Here is a 19,332-nt window from a genome sequence, read left to right as displayed (position 1 = left end):
ATTCGGGCAGGGCCGCAGGGCCGCGGCGCCGCGGGCAGCGGGGCGTGCGCGAGTGCGGGCGCGCCAGGGGACTGATGGCGGAAGTGGACCTGGTCGCCGAGTTTCCCAAACCTGCGAATGCTGCGCGCTATGCCGAGGTTATGGGTCGCTTCGTCGCCAGGCTGGGCGCGCAGGGCCGGCGAGTGGTGTTGATCACGTCCGGCGGCACCAAAGTTCCCCTGGAAGCCCGGCCAGTGCGCTTTCTGGACAACTTCAGCAGCGGTCGGCGCGGCGCTATCTCGGCCGAGGCCTTCCTGGCCGCGGGTTACGGGGTCTTGTTTCTCCACCGCGCTCGTTCCGCCTTCCCCTTTGCCCACCGCTTCCCGCCCCAGACCTGGCTGTCGGCGCTGCGGCCCTGCGGCGCAGCCCCTTCGGGCTTGCTGAGCCTGGAGGCCGAGGATAATGCGCTTCCGGGCTTCGCGGCGGCTCTGCGGAGCTACCAAGAGGCTGCGGCTGCCGGCACCTTCCTGGCCGTGGAGTTCACCACTTTGGCGGACTATTTGCATCTGCTGCAGGCTGCGGCCCAGGCGCTCAATCCGCTGGGTGCGTGCGTTTAGGAGTTCAGGGTTTCCTGCAGGCAGAGCCTTTTTCCCCAGACACTTTCCCCCCAGACACTTTTGCCCTCACCTTTTCATTACCCGCAGTCTAACAGCCGGGGAGCCTGAGTTGAAAGGAGCTGATCCCATATCCCACTCCGATTTATTACACCCTGTGCTTCTCTCTGCAGGCTCTTCTGCGATGTTTTACCTGGCTGCGGCCGTGTCAGATTTCTATGTTCCTGTCTCAGAAATGCCTGAACACAAGATCCAGTCATCTAGGGGCCCACTGCAGGTGATGGGCGCTTCTCTTCCAGAGATCCGATCCCCTATAATCAGTCTTGGGTTAATTTCCTCTTGATCTGGAGATGGCCTTTCAGCATTCCATATGTGATAGGCCCTAGGGATACAGAGATGAATAAGACACCGCCCTCCCTCAAGAACCTCACAATCTAGTGAGGGAGCTGGATACAGACATAATTACAGTACAGAGTGATAAATGCTCTAGTAGAGGTACGTACAAAGTGAAGTCAGAGCATGGGGTGAGTGAATCTTGGGGAAGACAAGGAAGGCTTCTTGGAGGAGATGACAAACTGGGTTTTATAAAAAGATGTTCTGAGAGTCTAGCAGACAAAGTAGGGAAGGTCATTCCAGAAAGAGTACAAATTGGAATTTGGAAATGAACAGTGTGCTGTGAACTGAAGTTGTTCGATAAGGTTAGAGAGCAGGGAGAGAGGCGCCCAAGGTGGGTGGGCAGACTGAAGAGAGCTTATTTCGTAGAAGATTTTGTGTTCCTTCTTAAGTAGCTTGGACTTCATCCTGTGGAGCTAAGGAAAACAAGTAGGAGAATGAGATAAACTTTTTGTTTGAAAAGAATATTCTGGCATCAGTATGAAAGGTGAATTAGAAGTGGGTGCAGATTAGGTGATGATTGCTGTAGTTTAAGCAAAGGGTATGGAGTGGCTGGCTAGTGGTGTGGTTGAGATCTTGAGGTGATCTGGCATCCTGGAACCTGAGACAATTCTTAATCATTTATGTTCAAGCGGAATTTGAATAGGAGAAACTACCTTTGAGACACTTGCTGACTTTGGGCTTCATTTGTTCATCTCTGCAACAGATATTTATTGAGTACCTACTATATGCCAAGTACTGTAGTAGGACCTGGAGATAAAGCAGTGTTAAACATACTGTGCCCTTAGTTGCATATACTCTTCAGAGACCGTAAATATGTCAAATGCATACTATGTTAGATAGTGAAAAATGATAAGCAGAAAAATTAAGTGGGGAATGGGAATATAATCCCTCTCACTGCTTGCTAACTTTCTGAAATCCTGATATTATCAGAGTAATTTCACACTTTGAAAATTTTGGGAGCTTTAGTTTATCCTGTTTTTTTTTTTTAAAAGATATATATATTTATTTATTTATTTGACAGAGATATCACAAGTAGGCAGAGAGGCTGGCAGAGAGAGAGGGGGAAGCAGGCTCCCCACTGAGATCCCAATGGTGGGAGGGCGGGGGGTGGATCCCAGGACCCTGAGATCATGACCGGAGCTGAAGACAGGGTTAACCCACTGAGCCACCCAGGTGCCCCACTCCTGTATATTTTAGTTCTTTCTTGAAAGTACACAAACCAACTCAGCATTCTTAGATGGCATCAAGAATGGTATAGTAGGAATTTTGATCAAGTGAAAATAAAATCAGTTCTCTTTCTTCAGTGCTAAAATATGTTGAGTGACAGTTTTAAAATGGAATCCAGTAGCCATTCTACTGGTACAAGGAATGTTTTAGGCTAAGAGATTTAAAAACCCAGCATTATACTTCTGCCAAAGTTAATTTGCATTATGGATTTGTGTGAATCAATTTGTTTATTTGAGTCTTTGGTTTAAAATAAGGGGAATACTTAAGAAAATATAATGCTGTTTTTCAGAGCTCTGTTAATGGTGATGAGGGTAGGAGGGCAAGGTTAATTCATAAGACATGATTTGTCTCAGAATTTGTATGAAGCCTTGGAATTAGGTATCCTTATTACAGAGGATTATCCTTAGCTTAGAGAGCCAAGGCTTCTAAGCTAAGCATTTAAAATGCTCTGAAAAGTTTGACAATAAAAAATCCCACTTAAATTTGACATCGCCAGAAATCTGAGTCCCTGCTTCCTTAGTTTCCCATGAGACTGACCTGGTAGATATTGACCTTTGTTTGCTTATTAAGCTTTTCTTTTTCCAATACAGATAACAATGAAGATGGTGCCAAAAATGCTTTCTCCTTTGGTTAAAGACTGGGCTCCCAAAGCATTTATAATTTCCTTTAAGTTGGAGACTGACCCTTCCATTGTAATTGATCGTGCACGGAATGCTTTGGAAGTTTATCGACATCAAGTGGTGGTGGCTAATAGCCTTGAGTCACGACACTCCTCTGTGGTTATTTTAACGAAAGACTCCGAGACCAAGATATTGCTATCAGAGGAAGAAATAGAAAAAGGCATAGACATAGAAGAGAAGATAGTGAGTGATCTTCAGTCTCGACACACAGCTTTTATACATGACAACTGAAGTTAAAGGCCTTTGTAGGATCAAAAATTGTTCAGTGGGAAAAAAAAAATTGTTCAGTGGATCAGGACTTGTTTTCTAAGTGGGAAAAAAAAGTCCTTTGCTTTCATGAAGACAAAATATGAAGGGAAAGAAACAGTGAGTGGTATGCAGGTGAAGGTAGTTTGGTATTTGTCTACTAAAGGTCATTTCATACACAATAAGAATGAAAACAAAAGCAAAGCAATTATGACCAAACCACCTGACACACTTATCTGATTATCACCTGGATTTTGAAAATGAACACAAGCTGTCCGTCACCTTTAGAAAAAGAGCTTATTGGGAATTATATTCCCCAGCGTATACATGTGAGGCCTGAATATCAACCTTCTTACTATGAGAAGGATTATGGATGCATGAATGGCCATGCCTTAAAGATCAAATATTTCTTGATGCCTGCTATGTGGTAGGCCCTGAGGATTATGAGGATTAAAACGATGAATGAATAAATATGTCTGTCTGGGAAATGGGTGTATGAAAAATAAAGTGCAATAAAGCGTGTGCCCAAAAGCCAACATGATGGAAATGATGTTTTTTGGGAATTCATCGAAGGGGAGTACAAGAGGACACTTCCCTTAAGATAGGTTGCCTTTAGAATGATGAGCTTCCCATACATTCACTTTGCTCCTTTTCCTAGGTTGAGTATTTGAGTTAATAGTTTACCTTTCAAATATTTTATAATTGTGCTTAGTGGAAACTTGGCTTCTACTTGGGGCAAGGAAGGGGCCTATTTGTGATTTCTGCCCTGAGGGAAGCTTTACTATATGGTAAGGAGTAGAGGCTTTGGAGCCATCTCAGCCAAGTTGGGCCTTTCGAGCTGTTATCACCTGTTAGTTTTGCAAGCTCAGACTCATGACTTAATCTCAAGTTACTCATTTATGAAATAGAGATAATAAGCCTCTCTGCTGAATAGTGCCCTTTGTTGTGAGGCTTAAGTAAAACAGTGAAGATAAAGCATTAGTCATCTGGTGTCTGGCATGTACATTTTTTACCTGCATATAAATTTTTCTCAGCAAGGCAGTATTCTGATGGTGCCTTGCTTGATCCCTGAATTCTTGAGTTTTCAAAGCTTCTGTTACTGTCCTAGGCTTTGGGTTGGGAGTGCACGAGAAATGTGGCTCAGAAAAATCCCCTAAATGATCTGTAGGATGGTCCAGAGTGCATGATGAGAAACCACCATTAATAAATAGGTAGAAGCGGGAAATACACTTCACGTATTTGATTTAAAATGCAATTAGCGATATTTCATGGAGTTGGGAAGAGTAACCCAATGTGATGGCAGTGGTGCAATAAATTGCAGTTGAAAAGATTTGAGCAGAGGTGCAAAGAGGCATTGAAATAGATCACTAAATCAAGAAATGTGACTTAGAAGCAGAGGGAAAATAACTGCAGCAATCAGCACTGTTCTGGAAGCAGCAGTCCCATGGAACAAAAATTTTATTTATTTATTTTTTAAAGATTTTATTTATTTATTTGACAGACAGAGATCACAAGTAGGCAAAGAGGCAGGCAGAGAGAGAGGAGGAAGCAGGCTCCCTGCCGAGCAGAGAGCCTGATGTGGGGCTCGATCCCAGGACCCTGGGACCATGACCCGAGCTGAAGGCAGAGGCTTTAACCCACTGAGCCACCCAGGCGCCCCTGGAACAAAAATTTTAACTTAAGGTCCAATTAGCAAAATCTCAAAGACAGGCTCTGTCAGAGTGGCTTCGGTACTGAAGGGATAAGAAGCGAAAGACTGATTTTCTTCCTTACATCTATAGCTTCATGTGGATGATGACTGTCATCGTGTTTGAATGTCCAATGAGGGTAAATGGAGTGAAAACTAGAAGTGATGTTGGTTTCTACCATCTATTACTTCCCTTGGGAACCATTTCCTATACTGTATTGTTAGGCTTAAACAAACATCTTTTTCCTACATGGAATTATTTAAAGTGTTTTCCAATTCAGTTTAATTTCCATTTGGAGCACTTAAACAGTATTACACATGTTAAAATTCCAGGAGGTTTTTTGTTTGTTCGTTTTAAACAGCAAATAGGAGCGTGCAGAGAAAGAAAGAATGAAAAGGAATGCGAGTCAATGAGAGCAAATGGGAAAGCACTTGATCTGGATTGTAGGACCAAAAATTGTTTCCCTGAGGAAGTGATACTTGATCCGGTAAGTAGGAGTTAAGTGGACTGGAAGTGGTGAGCATTTTAGATCAGAGAAAACACACTTGTAAGGTGGAAATGGTTGAAGTACTTCCGTAAAGTAAGGGGTGAGATCTGTCCAGATAACTAGCAAAGTTTTGGAAAGGGTCCTATGTGGAACTAGAATAAGACTGAAATGCGGGTACCTAGTTAAGATATCAGCAAAGCAAGGACCCCCCAAAATGGGTCAAATCAAGCTTTGGTGAATTAACCAGAATCTTGCAATTAAGAGCATTTAAATGAACATGTTATATACCAAGCCTCTCTTAAGTTGTCAATTTGAAATTTTATTTTGCACAACATAGGTGGAGGACCGGTTCACTTAAACTGAATTTTCAGTGCTTAGGACTTCTAAAGGGCTTCTGTCTTAGGGACAATTCTAGTCAAATTCAATTTCTTCATTTTTATAATAATAAAGCCAGATCCGAAAAATGTGATTTGTCTTAGGCGCCCCAGGTAGTGACAGATCTAGGCTTAAAATTCACAATCCCAACCCTCTCCCTTTTAAGAATGAAGTTACTTCTAGAGAAATAGAACCGAGGTTATTAAGCCGGGTCTCCACTTATGGCCTGGCGGGAAGCTATTTGAGAGTTGTAAATGCCCGGGACAAAACGTAACTTCGAAGTAGGAAAAGCGCTCCTATGTTGTTACCATGGTTACTGCAAAGCCAATGGAATGAGGCGTACTTTCGTTTCTGTCTAAAAGCCCCGCCCCACGACCCGACGGCCAATGGTGTGCACTGTCTCCACAGGAAGAGCATCCCCTGAGCCAATGGTGCGCGTCGTTTCTATGGTTCCCGCCGGAAGGACACCTCGGCGTCTCTGCGGCAATCGCGGTTGCTATGACGCCCGGGCCTGGGTAAGCACCTGCTGCTGGCCGCTGAGCAGCTGTGGAGCCGAGTGAGCCAGGACGCTCGCGGCACTCTACGAAAGTTTCCGGCCTGGTTCCTGAGGTTCCCGCGGTTCTGCCTCAGCCCCGAGGAGGAAAGCGCCTTCTCTGCGTTCTTTTTCTGCATTCCAGGTCTTTCCCGCTTCTCCCGCTAGTGTGACCCGAAACCGGAGAAGAGCCTCTCCTGGCGCCACCTTTATAGTGGCGGGCTGGAGTGATTCTGCTTGAAGAAGGGACCCAACCGTCACAGGCCTTTAGAATTAGGCCGTCTGCCCTATTTAGAGAGGGCTTCAACCCGTCGGTTAAGTGGGCGTCCCTTTTCTCACTGCCCCCTGGTGAAGACTCAGCCCTGCACAGACCACTGCGCCTGGTGGGCCTGGCCCGTGCCGAGTCCTCCAAGCTACAGCTTCCCCTGGTCGTAGGCTCGTGAACAAAGAACTGCCGTTTTCTGCTTGTTCGCCCTATGTTCATCATGCAGAACCTTAAATGCCGATGAAGCTCTGGAGAGGCCTTTTGTATCCTCAGCATCGGACGTCATCAAGTCAGTTACCTTCTGCCTTTCGAGCTACGATCTCATCCGCTTCTCTCATCACCCTCAGCACCAGTTTTCTCATCCTGCTCATTCCACAGCCATTTTCACCCTTTCTTGTCCGCGCTGCACATCACTGAATGTCCATTCGTCTCCACCACCTCTGCCATCTGTAGACCACCTCCCTCTGATTTCCTGCTACAATGCTTTGGGTAGCTAAGTATCCCACATTCTTCAGCTCTGGAGTCCTTTGGAAGATTTTCTTTGTTTCTCTGCACTGTGGCCAGCTTCCTGTCTTGGTTAAACTAACTAACATGGAGAAGCGCACTTTGGTAAATACAAACAGTGAATTCCTACAAGCATAGCGTGTTTTGAAACTGAGGGGAAAAAATCAAAATGCGTTTTTAGGCCCATCCCAGGCTTTTTTTTTTTTTTACCCCCCGAGCCCCCCACCCGTTTCCTTCTCCCTCAGGCTTATATAAAGAAAGATTGTTTCTTGCTCAAGTGAATACTCTGTTAGATTTACATGATGTATTTATGCATGTGAAAAGATCATTCAGAATGATCATGCAATCAGATTTCAACTTTAAGCCGATATGAATGCAGTGCCTTGATACCATCAAATTTTCTGGAGGGAAGATGCTTAAAATAGTTCTTGTGCCTTCTCTTCATGTCAGTTTCTTTTCTTTTCTTTTTTTTTTTTTTCTTTTTAAGATTTATTCATTTTAGAGAGAGTACACATATGTATGGGGGAGGGGGCAGAGGGAGTGGGAGAAACAATGACAATCACTGAGTGGGAGGATGGGGATCCCCTAGGACCATGAGATCAAGACCTGAGAGGAAATCAAGAGTTGTCTGCCCAACCCACTGAGCCACCCAGGTGCCCCTTCATGTCAGTTTCTTTTTTTTTTTTTTTTAAAGATTTAATTTATTTATTTAACAGAGAGAGAGAGAGAGAGATTACAAGTAGGCAGAGCAGCAGGCAGAGAGGGGAGGAAGCAGGCTCCCTGCCAAGCAGAGAGCCCAATGTGGGGCTCCATCCCAGGACCCTGAGATCATGACCTGAGCCGAAGGCAGAGGCTTAACCCACTGAGCCACCCAGGTGCCCCTTCATGTCAGTTTCTTAATGGGAAAACATTCTTTATGAGCTGAGCCAAGAAACAGAAACAATGAGGAGGAGTGATTGGAAACAAATATTTTTGGCAAGGAAGCAGGCTTAATAGTCCTAAAAAGACTGGAACATAGAACCTTAAAAAAATAGAATGAGATCCATTTAGAGCCAGTGCAGTTTTCTTTTAGTTGAAAAACTTTAATTTGTCTTAAAGTTTGTGTTCCTCGTTGAGTCTCACTACTTATTTTTCAGTATTCAGGTTTAAGTGTAAACTTATTTTGAAGATATGTACTTTTAGCAGGTACTTTGGGGTCTTCAGCTTTCTCTTCTATAATGGACTGGAGAAGAAAAAAAAGTTCTAGGGATACCTGGGTGGCACAGTTGGTTGGGCGTCTGACTCTTGATTTTGGCTGAGGTCATGATCTCAGGGTGTTGAGATCAAGCTCCAAGATCAGTGTGGTATCTGCTTGAGATTCTCTCTCTCCTTTTCCCTCTGCTCCTCCCAATGCTCACACTCTAAATAAATAAATAAATAAATAAATAAATTCTTTAAAAAAGAAGAGAAAAAGTTCTGAAACTTTATCCATTTTTCACATTTAATGGATAAATTCTAACTTTTGAAAAGCACAGTGTTAGGTGCTGTATTTTAAGGATCTTACCTTTCCCCTTCCAGTATGTATTTACTGCATAAACATCATTAGGGCAGTACTGAAAAGTAACTTTTTAAGAACTTTCCTCTCACCCTAGGACAGTGGCTCTAAACTCAGGAGGCGATCTTGTTCCCCATGAGACATTTGGCAAAGGATGGAGATACTTCTGGTTGTCACAGCTGGGGATATGTTATTGGCATCCACTTGGCACAGTACATCCTGCTATGCACAGAACATCTCCCAACAACAAGAATGATCCAGCCCAAATGTCAGTGACACCGAGGTTAAGAAACCCTATCCCAACATATCAAGTTCATTTTCTGTTCTGGGTCAGCCCTTGCTCATGAGTGTACATTTTTACATAGTGTACATTTTTGCCTTTCTTTTCTTCTTTATTTTATATTTTAAGCATTTAAACATTGCTACATTGCTTTCAGTTTTTTGAAAAGTATTTTTCTCCTCATTTTACTTGGGAATTGAGAAGGAAAAAATTGTGTATAACATGTATCATATTTAAGATGGCTAAAATTTTAAAATTATATTTGTGTAGAAGGGAGAAAGACGGTTAAGGTGAACAGCCTGTCTGGGTATATCAGTTTTTGTGGCCATGCTATTTACTTTTGTTCCTTAATGTCACTGTAAGACCATGAGATCCAAAACTTATCCTTTCCTCAGAGCCAAAAGATGTGCTGTAGCACGAGATACGGTCCTGGCTCCTTCATTGTACTTTGAGGGCACCTGTAAGGGAAATAAGAACAAGAAACAATGACTCTGCGCCCATTCTCCTTCCCTTCTTTCCATTTAAAATTCTTTGTCTCTGTCTTAGTTTGTCTTGACAACTTTACCAACTCATTCTTTACATCTGGAAGTTGGGGTGGGGGGAGCAAAAACTTTTTAAGGTAGTTAATGAGCATTTATTCAGTATCTAGTCTGGAGAGAATAGTTTGTGTGTGTGCTTTGTTATGTGGGTTATTTTACGTGCAGTTTAGATGTTAGAGCATTTATAATTCAAATAATGGATTTTTAAAAAAGATTTTATTTGAGAGAGAGAGAGAGTGAGCACGAGTCGGGGTAGAGGCAGAGGGAGAGGGAGAGGAAGAAGCAGACTCCCTGCTCAGTGGGGAAATCATCAGAGACTCAAAGATTGCTTCTCTCGTGATATTATATTATCTGTGGCAGTTTGCTTCTACCCCATGTATCCAGGATGGCTGCTCAAGCTTCAGCAATCTTATGTGTATTCCAGTCAGTAGAATGGAGGAAGTAGTGAGGAAGAGTGATCCCATTCCATTCAGGGCACTTCCAGAGGTGGCACACAATTCCATTTGCAACCCCATTGGTCAGAACTTAGGCCACGTGGCTGTATCTTCCAGTAAGGCAGGCGGCTGTATGATCATTCAAGAAACCAGTTATCTTATGCTGCGGGAAAAGGGAAGAATAAATATTGGGGGACAACTGGCAGTCTTTTCCACTAGCACTTGTGTTTGTTCTAATTTCAGTGTGTTTCTGTTTCTTCCCATTTTTTTTTTTTCTAGATAGAGCTGGGGCTTAGCAAAGATGGATTATTATTTAACCCTAACAACCCCATGAGGTAGGCATTGTTATTAATCCATTTTATTTGGGGGTAGATAAAAGCTTAAAGAAGTTAGGTGACTTGCTTAGTCACAAAGCTATAAAGTGGCAGAGCCAGGGTTTGAACCAAGGTATGTCAGACTCCTATATCCATGCTGTTAATCACCATGATGGTGAGAAAGGCAGAGAGCCAAATTCAGGATTCTTAGGAATGGCAGCATCTCAAGGGGCTGTGGAAGAAGAGGAGCCCAGGAAAAATGGAGAGAAGAAAAGGCCAAAGAGGTAAGAGTAAAAACAGGAGAAAGTGATGACCCAGAACAAAGAAAGGAAACATTTTCAAGAGAGTAGTGCAGAGAGATCATATATAAAAATTACAGAACCATGTCCAGTTTGACTGGCATTTTGGGAGTTATTGGTAACTGATATTTTGAGTATAGTGGTAAGAACAGAAGTCAAAATGCAGTTGAGGAGGGGAGGGGAAGACAATTTGGAAGGAGGACAGTAGCTTCAGAGAAATGTGGTGGGGTCAAAGGAGGGTTATTTTTGTATCTTTATTTTTAAGACCAAAAACATCCCTTATTTTTGAGAGAGAAAGGGTGAGAGCCTGTGTGGGGAAGGGCAGAGAGAGAGGAAGAGAGAATCTTTTTTTTTTTTTTAAGATTTTATTTATTTATTTGACAGAGATCACAGGTAGAGAGGCAGAGAGAGAGGAGGAAGCAGGCTCCCCGCTGAGCAGAGAGCCCAACATGGGGCTTGATCCCAGGACCCTGGGATCATGACCCGAGCCGAAGGCAGAGGCTTTAACCCACTGAGCCACCCAGGAGCCCCGGGAGAGAGAATCTTAATTAGGCTCTACATCCAGCGTGGAGCCCGACTCAGGGCTCGATCTCACGACCCTGAGATCATGACCTGAGCCGAAATCAGGAGTCCGACACTTAACCGACTGAGCCATGCAGGCAGCCCAAGGCCAGAAGCATCTTGAGTGAAGGGCAAGAGATCAGTAGTGAGGGAGATGATGAGTATAAAGAAAAGAAAAAACTTCCTTGAAGAACCAGTATGGGATGGGATCTCGAACACAGGTGAAGAGACTTGCTTTGATCAGGAGGATGGAAGTCTCCTCCACTGAGCAGAGAAAGAGAACAAGGTCTCTCAAGATAAAGGCTAATACCTCGGTATAGAAGCTGACAGAGTTTTATGATGACTTTGGTTTTACTAGTGCTGTGGGAGACAAGGTCATCTGAAAAGAGGGGAGAGATGAGAGTGGTTGGAGATTGATGGGAGAGATGGAAGTTCTGAGTAGTTGCCGAGTGAAATGGTAGCAGAATCTGGCAAAGAATGCATGGACTGATCTAGCAAGACAGAAGCTTGGCTCAGGTTGCAGACCATGAATTTGTAGTGCCTCTAGTCTGCTCCCTTGTTTTATTTTTCTCTATCATGCCTCAGCACATTAAAATAGATAAAGAACAGTTAAATGGTCAAACTTTTCCAGGGCTGGGATTTTCAGGGAAGGTGGTTCGAGGGGCAAGATAACTGGTGATATTGATGACAGATTGCAGTGATCAGCTGTTGGCTCCAGACTTGAGGGGAAAAGCCAAAAGTAACTGGTAGTTTGAGAGATGTAATGGTGGAGGGACTGAGGTCTCACTGTCATTGTAGAATAAGCACAGTTTAAGAAAACAATCACTTCACCCCCATCAGTATGGCTTTGTTATATGTATAAAACAAATATAACAAGTATTGGCAAAGATATGACAATGGAACCCTAGCATTGTGTGGTGGGAACATAAAATGGTGCAGCTGGTTTGGAAAACAGTAGGGCAGCTCCTCAAAGATTTGTTAAACAGAGTTATAGGACAGCAACAGACAGCAATCTAGTTTAGGCATATACCCCAAACAACTGAAAGCAGGGGCTTAAACAGATACCTGTAACCCGTGTTCACAACAGTGTTCATTCACACCAGCTGAAAAGTAGAAATAGCTCAACTGTCCATGAACCAATGAATGAATAAACAAAATGTGATACACACACACACAGACACGCTCACACACGCACCCATCCACACACCGGAATCGTATTCAGCCTTAAAAAGGGAGAAGGAAAATACGAGTGGGGACCAGATGATGGAAGTGAGGTGAGGAGCACAAGAATAATTTTAGCTCTAAGTCATGAGGCAAACACATGGGGTACTAAGATTCAGACCTGAATCCTTCTTTCTTTCAGCGTGAGATTCAGATGATAATTAGAATTCTATATATTGTCCACTTAAACTGCTGATGTGAAAATAACACTGAAAAACTTAGTAAGAAAGGAGAAAAATAATACAAATAATGAAGAAAGCCAAACAGTATAGTTTGTGTGGACTATCTGCAGTACAGTAATAATTATGCAGATCACTACAATTTGGTCAGATTAACTTCATTAAAAGTTGTATCTGGGGGCGCCTAGGTGGTTGGGTCGGTCAAGCGTCTACCTTCAGCTCAGGTCATGATCCTGGAGTCCTGGGATCGAGCCCCGAGTTGTGCTCCCTGCTCAGTGAGGAGTCTGCTTACTCCCCCACCCCTTGTTCCTCCCCCTGCTTGTGCTCTCTCTCTCCCAAATAAATAATCAAAATCTTGTAAAAAAAAAAAAAAGCTATGTTTGATTATAACAGCAAGTCCTAGTCACAGCTAGAGATTCTAGTAACAGAGAAACACAGATAAAACTTCAATCAGAAATTTATCTTTCACCTACTATTATAGTGTAAGCTCTTTTTTTTTTTTTTAGATTTTTATTTATTTATTTGACAGAGATCACAAGTAGGCAGAGGCAGAGAGAGAGAGGAGGAAGCAGGCTCCCCGCCAAGCAGAGAGCCCGATGTGGGGCTCGATCCCAGGACCCTGGGATCATGACCCGAGCCGAAGGCAGAGGCCTTAACCCACTGAGCCACCCAGGCGCCCCAGTGTAAGCTCTTTTGTAGCTTAAAGAACTGAAGATAATATTGATGACAGGCTTATATCAAGAAGTTCTGGAAGAGAACTGAATGATTTGAAAGTCACCAGAAATTTTAAGCCATATTCAGTGAGTACAGTAATCCCTTGATAGTACAGAATCAGTGAGCTCTCTAGTTTCCAGAGGAGTCCTTTTATCTCTCAAATTCAACTGAGGGGGAAAAAAGCTTCTTTGGAATTCATAACTTTTCAAGGGGCCCTTGGGCAATTTTCTGATTACTAAATTGCAAACTTCAGAACTGGGCATACAGAAAAGCTTGTATTTTTTTTTTTAAGATTTTTATTCATTTGACAGACAGAGATCACAAGTAGGCAGAGAGGCAGGCAGAGAGAGAGGAGGAAGCAGGCTCCCTGCCGAGCAGAGAGCCCGATGCGGGGCTCGATCCCAGGACCCTGGGATCATGACCTGAGCCGAAGGCAGAGGCTTTAACCCACTGAGCCACCCAGGCGCCCCAAAAGCTTGTATTTTTAAAAAATACACATTTGCATTATATATAATGTCATCATTTCTTATTTTAGAAGATGTTATGAAGCTGTTCGAAATTTTAATTTTCTTTGTGTTATTGGATATTCATGTAAATGTCCATCATAACTGGATAAGATACCCGTTAATTAACAGGAGAACTAAACTACTTTGTACAGAGTCTAACTCTAGGTATACATGCATGTCAGCTTTCTTGTGTGCTCAGTTGTGTGTATGTGTGTTGTATGCATGTATGTACATACACATACACTATCTCTTTTACCAAGGGAGAAGTTCAGAGAGAATATGTATTTCACCATCTTGAGAAAGAAGGGGTTGAATCCCTTGTTGCTACAGAAGAACCACTCTATTTTATTTCGTGCTTATTTCAGAACAGTGAAGACAGGCTGAGCACTGCTACCAGAAATTTAGAAGAGCTAACAGCGAAGCACATGGAAGAAACGGAAGAAGTAAGAACTAATAACATAAAGTTTTAAGATACTGTGGTTTTGTTCATTGTCCTTCATTAAACCGACATGTTAAAAACCAACATCTGAATATTGCTGTGTAGTTTGCAAAAGTACTTGCATGTACTTTTTTCCCCTAAAATGTTCCAGTAGTCTGTATCCATTTCCTATAGAGATGTACAAGATGTTACCAAGAGATGACTGGTTGGACATCCAAAGGGGTCTGCTCAAGGTGGTTTTCATTATCTTTGTAAATTCATCCTGTTTCAATAACCCACCCTTTAGCTGACTCTCTTGCTTGTCACTTGCGGGCTTAGAAACCTGATTAGTCAGTGGATCTGTTTCTCAAAGGTGACCTTATATTAACTACACTCACAGAGATGTTTGTGAAAAAATAGATACCAGCTTACTAGTGGGCAAAAAGAAATGTAATTGCCACAAGAACCAGACATGCATGTCATGTGGCTGATGGATTCTTTCTCTACAGGTACACTGCATTACAGATGTTTACTTGCGGAACAAATATTCTAATTTTTTTAAATTTCTTTTCAGCATAACAGTATTCATTGTTTTTGCACCACACCAAGTGCTCCATGCAATACGTGCCCTCCGTAATACCCACCACCTGGCTCCCCCAACCTCCCACCCCCCGCCCCTTCGAAACCCTCAGGTTGACAGAGTCCATAGTCTCTCATGGTTCACCTCCCCTTCCAATTTCCCTCAACTCCCTTCTCCTCTCCATCTCCCCTTGTCCTCCATGTTATTTGTTACGCTCCACAAATAAGTGAAACCATATGATAATTGACTCTCTCTGCTTGACTTATTTCACTCAGCATAATCTCTTCCAGTCCCATCCATGTTGATACAAAAGTTGGGTATTCATCCTTTCTGATGAGGCATAATACTCCATAATGTATATGGACCACATCTTCCTTATCCATTCATCTGTTGAAGGGCATCTTGGTTCTAATTTTTATAGCACTGACTGAGATGGCCTGATTTCCACAATAGGTCTCTCTATACCTGCCTTTATTTCTGGACCTTTTATAGACTAGAACGTGGCAGGGTATCTAGCTAGCCCTTAGAGGAGTAGATAGTGACATCTTTTGACTTTCTTATCACTCTTTTGGTGTTTCCAATACTGGTTAACCTACTTTTTTTTTTACATATTCTTTCTTTAAATGAGTTAAGAAATTCTCTCAAGTTGCTTAGAAATCATTCTGTTGTGTTTCAGCATCTCAGCTCAGATAGGCAACTTACTGATGTTTAAATTTAACTTTTAGAGGACAGTGTGATTTCCAAACTCCTAAAGAAGAATGCAGCTCCTTTAGAACAAAAGCAGGACAACATAATAAACCATGAACTTTAACATTAGGCAAATGGATGTGAAAAATTGCCTTTAGTACTGTCTTTCTGTGTAGCCTTGGGCAAGTTAACTTTTTTGAACTTGACATTCCTCATAGGTAAGATGGGGATGATTACCTCTTCAAAGAGATGTGTGAGGTTTACACAGGTTAAGGTCCATAAAACATTTCACGCACAGGTGTTGACTCCTAGCAGATATTCAATCAACTACAGCTGTTAATTATTAGAAATAGGTGTTATTGTTCCTGCCATTTTGAAGAGAAAGAAACTGAAGATTAGCAGGAAGATATGAACTTGGGTGGCAATGCCGAGTTACTTCTGCTATATACCATTCAGCTCTTTGTTCATTTTATGAGGGGTTGTGCAATAGATTTCAACACAATTCAGCAAAATGCAATTACTTTGTTAGCATACTTTTTTTTAAAAGATTTAAAAAAAAACTGACAGAGAGAGATCATAAGCAGGCAGAGACTAGGCAGAGAGAGAGAGGGGGAAGCAGGCTCCCTGCTGAGCAGAGAGTCCGATTCGGGGCTCGATCCCAGGACCCTGTGATCATGACCTGAGCGGAAGGCAGAGGCTTAACCCACTGAGCACCCCATGTTAGTCTACTTTTAAGCAATTTCGCAGATAGGTAAGAGCTTAGCCTCTGGGTCTAGCCCTGCTGAGTGTGAAGTCTAGCTCCTCTCCTTATTTTCTGCATGACAGTGCAAATCTCTTGGCTTCTTAACAGCCTGCTTCTTCCCCTATAAAGTGGGAGGATAACAGTCTCAGAGGATTGTGGTGAAAATGAAATATTTGATGTCCTTTATACACTGCCTGGGGCATTGAGCTAGCTTTTAATCTATTATTATGAGCCACATAAAAGTGCCTTTTATGAAGTTACCATATTAACCAAAAGCTATTTTTAAAAATACCCCGTATTTTAGTACAATATTCTATTAACATTTCAGACATCTTAATCATCATTGTTAGCACAGGACGGTAAACAATTATTGTGGAGATTTTTCTCTGTTTGTGGGTATCATGCTATATTGCCTATACCGTAGATAAGGAGACTTGATTTGAAACCTGGCAAGTTAATGGGAAAAAAAATTAGAGATTGTGACTGTCCCAGAAATTTGTAGAGCTGTGTCATCATATCTTCGGGTAACAGTGTCTGATAAAATGAAACGGCTGGAAGGAAATTTAGGGAGGGAGGCTCACACTTAAGGAAAGCCAAGTTTTCTGTTTATTTCTTAGATTATAGACAGGATCGTATGGTGATCTCTCAACGATTCTTTCATTCATAGATTTGATATGGGTTACTGGGTGAATCACGGACTAAGAGTAAGAAAAAACGTATTATTTTCTTTTTAGGTGGAAAAGTATGTAAACCATGTCCATAACTTAACAGAGGAAAGAGAAGCATCGTCTCACAGTTGTGAAGAGGAAAACAAAGAGCTTAGAAATGTGGTTAAAGAGCTCCAACCGAAACAGGGTATGTTTCCCTTTTGTTAACAGTGTGAAGCTTATATATTTTTTTCTACTTCTAGAAAGAACATGTGACAATTATAGAAATTTGGGAAATGTATAAAAGTAAAAGGAAGGGGGAAAATTATAATCTTCCACTCCAAGAAAAGTACTTATCCTGTTTGAGTGTATTTTCTGCCTGGTCTTTTTTTTTTTTAAGATTTTTATTTATTTATTTGACAGACAGAGATCACAAGTAGGCAGAGAGGCAGGCAGAGAGAGAGAGGAAGGGAAGCAGGCTCCCTGCTGAGCAGAGAGCCCGATGTGGGGCTCGATCCCAGGACCCTGAGATCATGACCTGAGCCGAAGGCAGAGGCTTAACCCACTGAGCCACCCAGGTGCCCCGTGCCTGGTCTTTTTAAACTAACTGTTCTGAAATAGCCGGGAATGTGTGTGAGAGAGGACAAGATGGTTATTTCCTCCAATGTCTATTCTAGCACTTAACACACTGTGTCACAGTGACCTGTGTCAGCTCCACTGGGGCAGAGATCATGCCCTGGTCTTAGTGGTTTCTGGGTTTCCCACAGCACCTGCCTTGTAAAGCACCTAGCATATTAAGGACTCAGGAAATATTTATTAAGTACTACAAAGCTGCAAGGGAGAACATGGATAGGACCCCTTTAGAATATTCTAATATTCTGCTGATGGAAGTTTTTTCTTTATTTTGAATATCAGGTTTGGAAAGGTTGAGTTAAGCATAGGACCTATTTCATATGTACTGCACTCTTGTTTCATTGATTTTCCTGTCTTCTTTTCCACTGAATATACGGAGTTTTCTTCTGCTGATTTAAAAGTTTGCATTCTATTTTTGTCTGTATAGTGGTTGCATTTTTAAGAGTTTTCAAATTTCTTCTGGCATTCTTAGTTATTCTCAGCAAGAGGGTTGTTCAGGGCCCTAATCTGCCATTCTGTGAGAAATGGAAGATACTTTGTGTCCTGCTGCCAGTATGAATTAGTTTATGAAGGATTGGTAAATAGGGGAATTATGTCATTTTATTGTTATTTATTTATTTATTTTTAAAGACTCTTAAAAAAAAATTATTTATTTATTTATTTATTTATTTGCCAGACACACACACACACACACACACACACACACACAATGAGAGAGAGAACACAAGCAAGGGGAGTGAAAGAGGGAGAAGCAGGTCTCTTACAGAGCAGGGAGCGCAACATGGGGTTCCATCCCAGGATCCTGGGATCAGGACCTGGGCCAAAGGCAGATGCTTATGGACTGAGCCACCCAGGCTCCCCTGAATTAATGTCATTTTAATGCAGAAGTTCATATACAGCATACCCCAGCATGTTAATGGTTTGAGCTAATCAGCAAGGCTTGGAGTTCATACATGAAGTTCATCTGTCCCACATTCTTCTCTGGGACTCAGTTCGGCCACATGTTTCTCCTGGGAAGTGCTTATTGCAAAGGTAGCCCTAATCTTTGTGCCTTTGGCTTTGTTTCCATAACTCCGCAGACTCAGCTCTTTGAGCTCACCTTTATAGCAAGTCTGAGTTTTTAAAAAAAGACAAAAGTCCTATATTTACTATAGTATTTATTTTTTAGGAATTTGATATATCTCTTTAAGTGTACCAGTGTAATTACTAGGATTGCTGGTGTTTTTATAGCACTCTCATTGCACAATGACAGAAATTTAGAATTGTCTGTACAAATCTGGGTTTTCAATAAGCTTCATTACTTTTAGTGAGCAGTTTGCAAAATACAAGTTTATTTTAGGAGCATCAAACTTAATCACTTGAGAAATGCTTATATAGTTAAACAGTATTTTTTGAAGATAGAAATAATATGATTTTGTAATGAATTTAATGTTGGGTCGGAGAAAAGGGGAGAAATCATTGGTGACCCAATGCTTTCTGGCCTGAGCAGTTGGAATATTAGAGTTACAGCTACTTAGGTTAAGGAGGCTATGGGAAGACATTTGGGAAAGACAGTAAAGAATTTGCTTTTGGACATGTACCTTTTGATGCATGCATTAGACATCCCAGTGGAAATGTCAAGTACACAATGTTGTATGTTTGGAAGGCACTGCATGCTAGAGCAGTGAATCTGAGAGTCATCAGCAAATAGCCAACACTTAAAGCCTTGGGACGATAGGCGATTACCTGGGGAATGAAAAGAAGACTGGGCCCTGGGCATTTCTATGTTTATAGAGGTTGGAAAGGTGAGAAATTAGCCAAGAAGTCTGAGAAGGAGTGGCACGCATGACAGGAGGAAAACCAACAGTGTGTGGTGTCCCAGAGAGACATGATGAAAGCATGTTGTCTTTGAGATAAGTGGGAATGGAAGTGGGAATGGGATCCAGCACACAAGGGGAGAGTGTGGCCTTAGGAGCAAGGATAGTTTGTTAAATCTCACAAGAGGGAAGAGTATGTGGGAATTGGCAGATTTGGTAAGGAGAGTTTGTGGAAGCTGGAGTGCTGCTTTTTTC

General features: G+C 42.2%; 2 protein-coding genes across 8 annotated transcripts in view; both read left to right on the top strand.

Moving 5' to 3' along the window:
- The first annotated feature begins 5 nt into the window (after positions 1-5).
- PPCS (phosphopantothenoylcysteine synthetase) lies at positions 6-3,678 on the top strand. 4 transcript variants are annotated; one of them, XM_047727105.1, is made up of 3 exons: positions 6-137; positions 767-870; positions 2,807-3,678. In XM_047727105.1, exons 2-3 carry the CDS (start codon positions 778-780, stop codon positions 3,125-3,127), a joined length of 414 nt encoding a protein of 137 aa, XP_047583061.1. In that variant the 5' UTR covers positions 6-137; positions 767-777; the 3' UTR covers positions 3,128-3,678. The 4 variants fall into 4 exon arrangements, with proteins under 4 accessions (XP_047583061.1, XP_047583059.1, XP_047583060.1 ...); XM_047727103.1 differs by having other exon boundaries at positions 75-582; XM_047727104.1 differs by lacking the exons at positions 6-137; positions 767-870 and adding an exon at positions 290-582.
- A 2,511-nt stretch (positions 3,679-6,189) lies between these two features.
- The window catches only part of CCDC30 (coiled-coil domain containing 30), a 117,094-nt gene continuing 103,951 nt past the window's right edge, over positions 6,190-19,332 (top strand). The window contains exons 1-5 of one of the 4 annotated variants that reach the window (XM_047727754.1): positions 6,190-7,098; positions 10,060-10,115; positions 10,306-10,378; positions 13,940-14,017; positions 16,736-16,856. In XM_047727754.1, the coding sequence (XP_047583710.1) occupies positions 6,970-7,098; positions 10,060-10,115; positions 10,306-10,378; positions 13,940-14,017; positions 16,736-16,856 (457 nt within the window). In that variant the 5' untranslated portion in view covers positions 6,190-6,969. The remainder of the gene's footprint in view (positions 7,099-10,059; positions 10,116-10,305; positions 10,379-13,939; positions 14,018-16,735; positions 16,857-19,332) is intronic. The other 3 variants (XM_047727755.1, XM_047727756.1, XM_047727764.1) reach the window with 3 other exon arrangements.

This window comes from Lutra lutra, chromosome 4 (assembly GCF_902655055.1).
Source record: "Lutra lutra chromosome 4, mLutLut1.2, whole genome shotgun sequence".
Lineage (NCBI taxonomy): Eukaryota > Metazoa > Chordata > Mammalia > Carnivora > Mustelidae > Lutra > Lutra lutra.
This window is presented reverse-complemented; position numbering and strand designations above follow the sequence as displayed.

Excerpts from the sequence above, each read along its gene's own strand:
- PPCS (XM_047727103.1), top strand. The coding sequence starts at position 75 with ATGGCGGAAGTGGACCTGGTCGCCGAGTTTCCCAAACCTGCGAATGCT. Across the intron at positions 583-766 it reads CCAGGCGCTCAATCCGCTGG|GCTCTTCTGCGATGTTTTAC; the intron begins GTGCGTGCGTTT and ends TTCTCTCTGCAG. Across the intron at positions 871-2,806 it reads CATCTAGGGGCCCACTGCAG|ATAACAATGAAGATGGTGCC; the intron begins GTGATGGGCGCT and ends TTTCCAATACAG.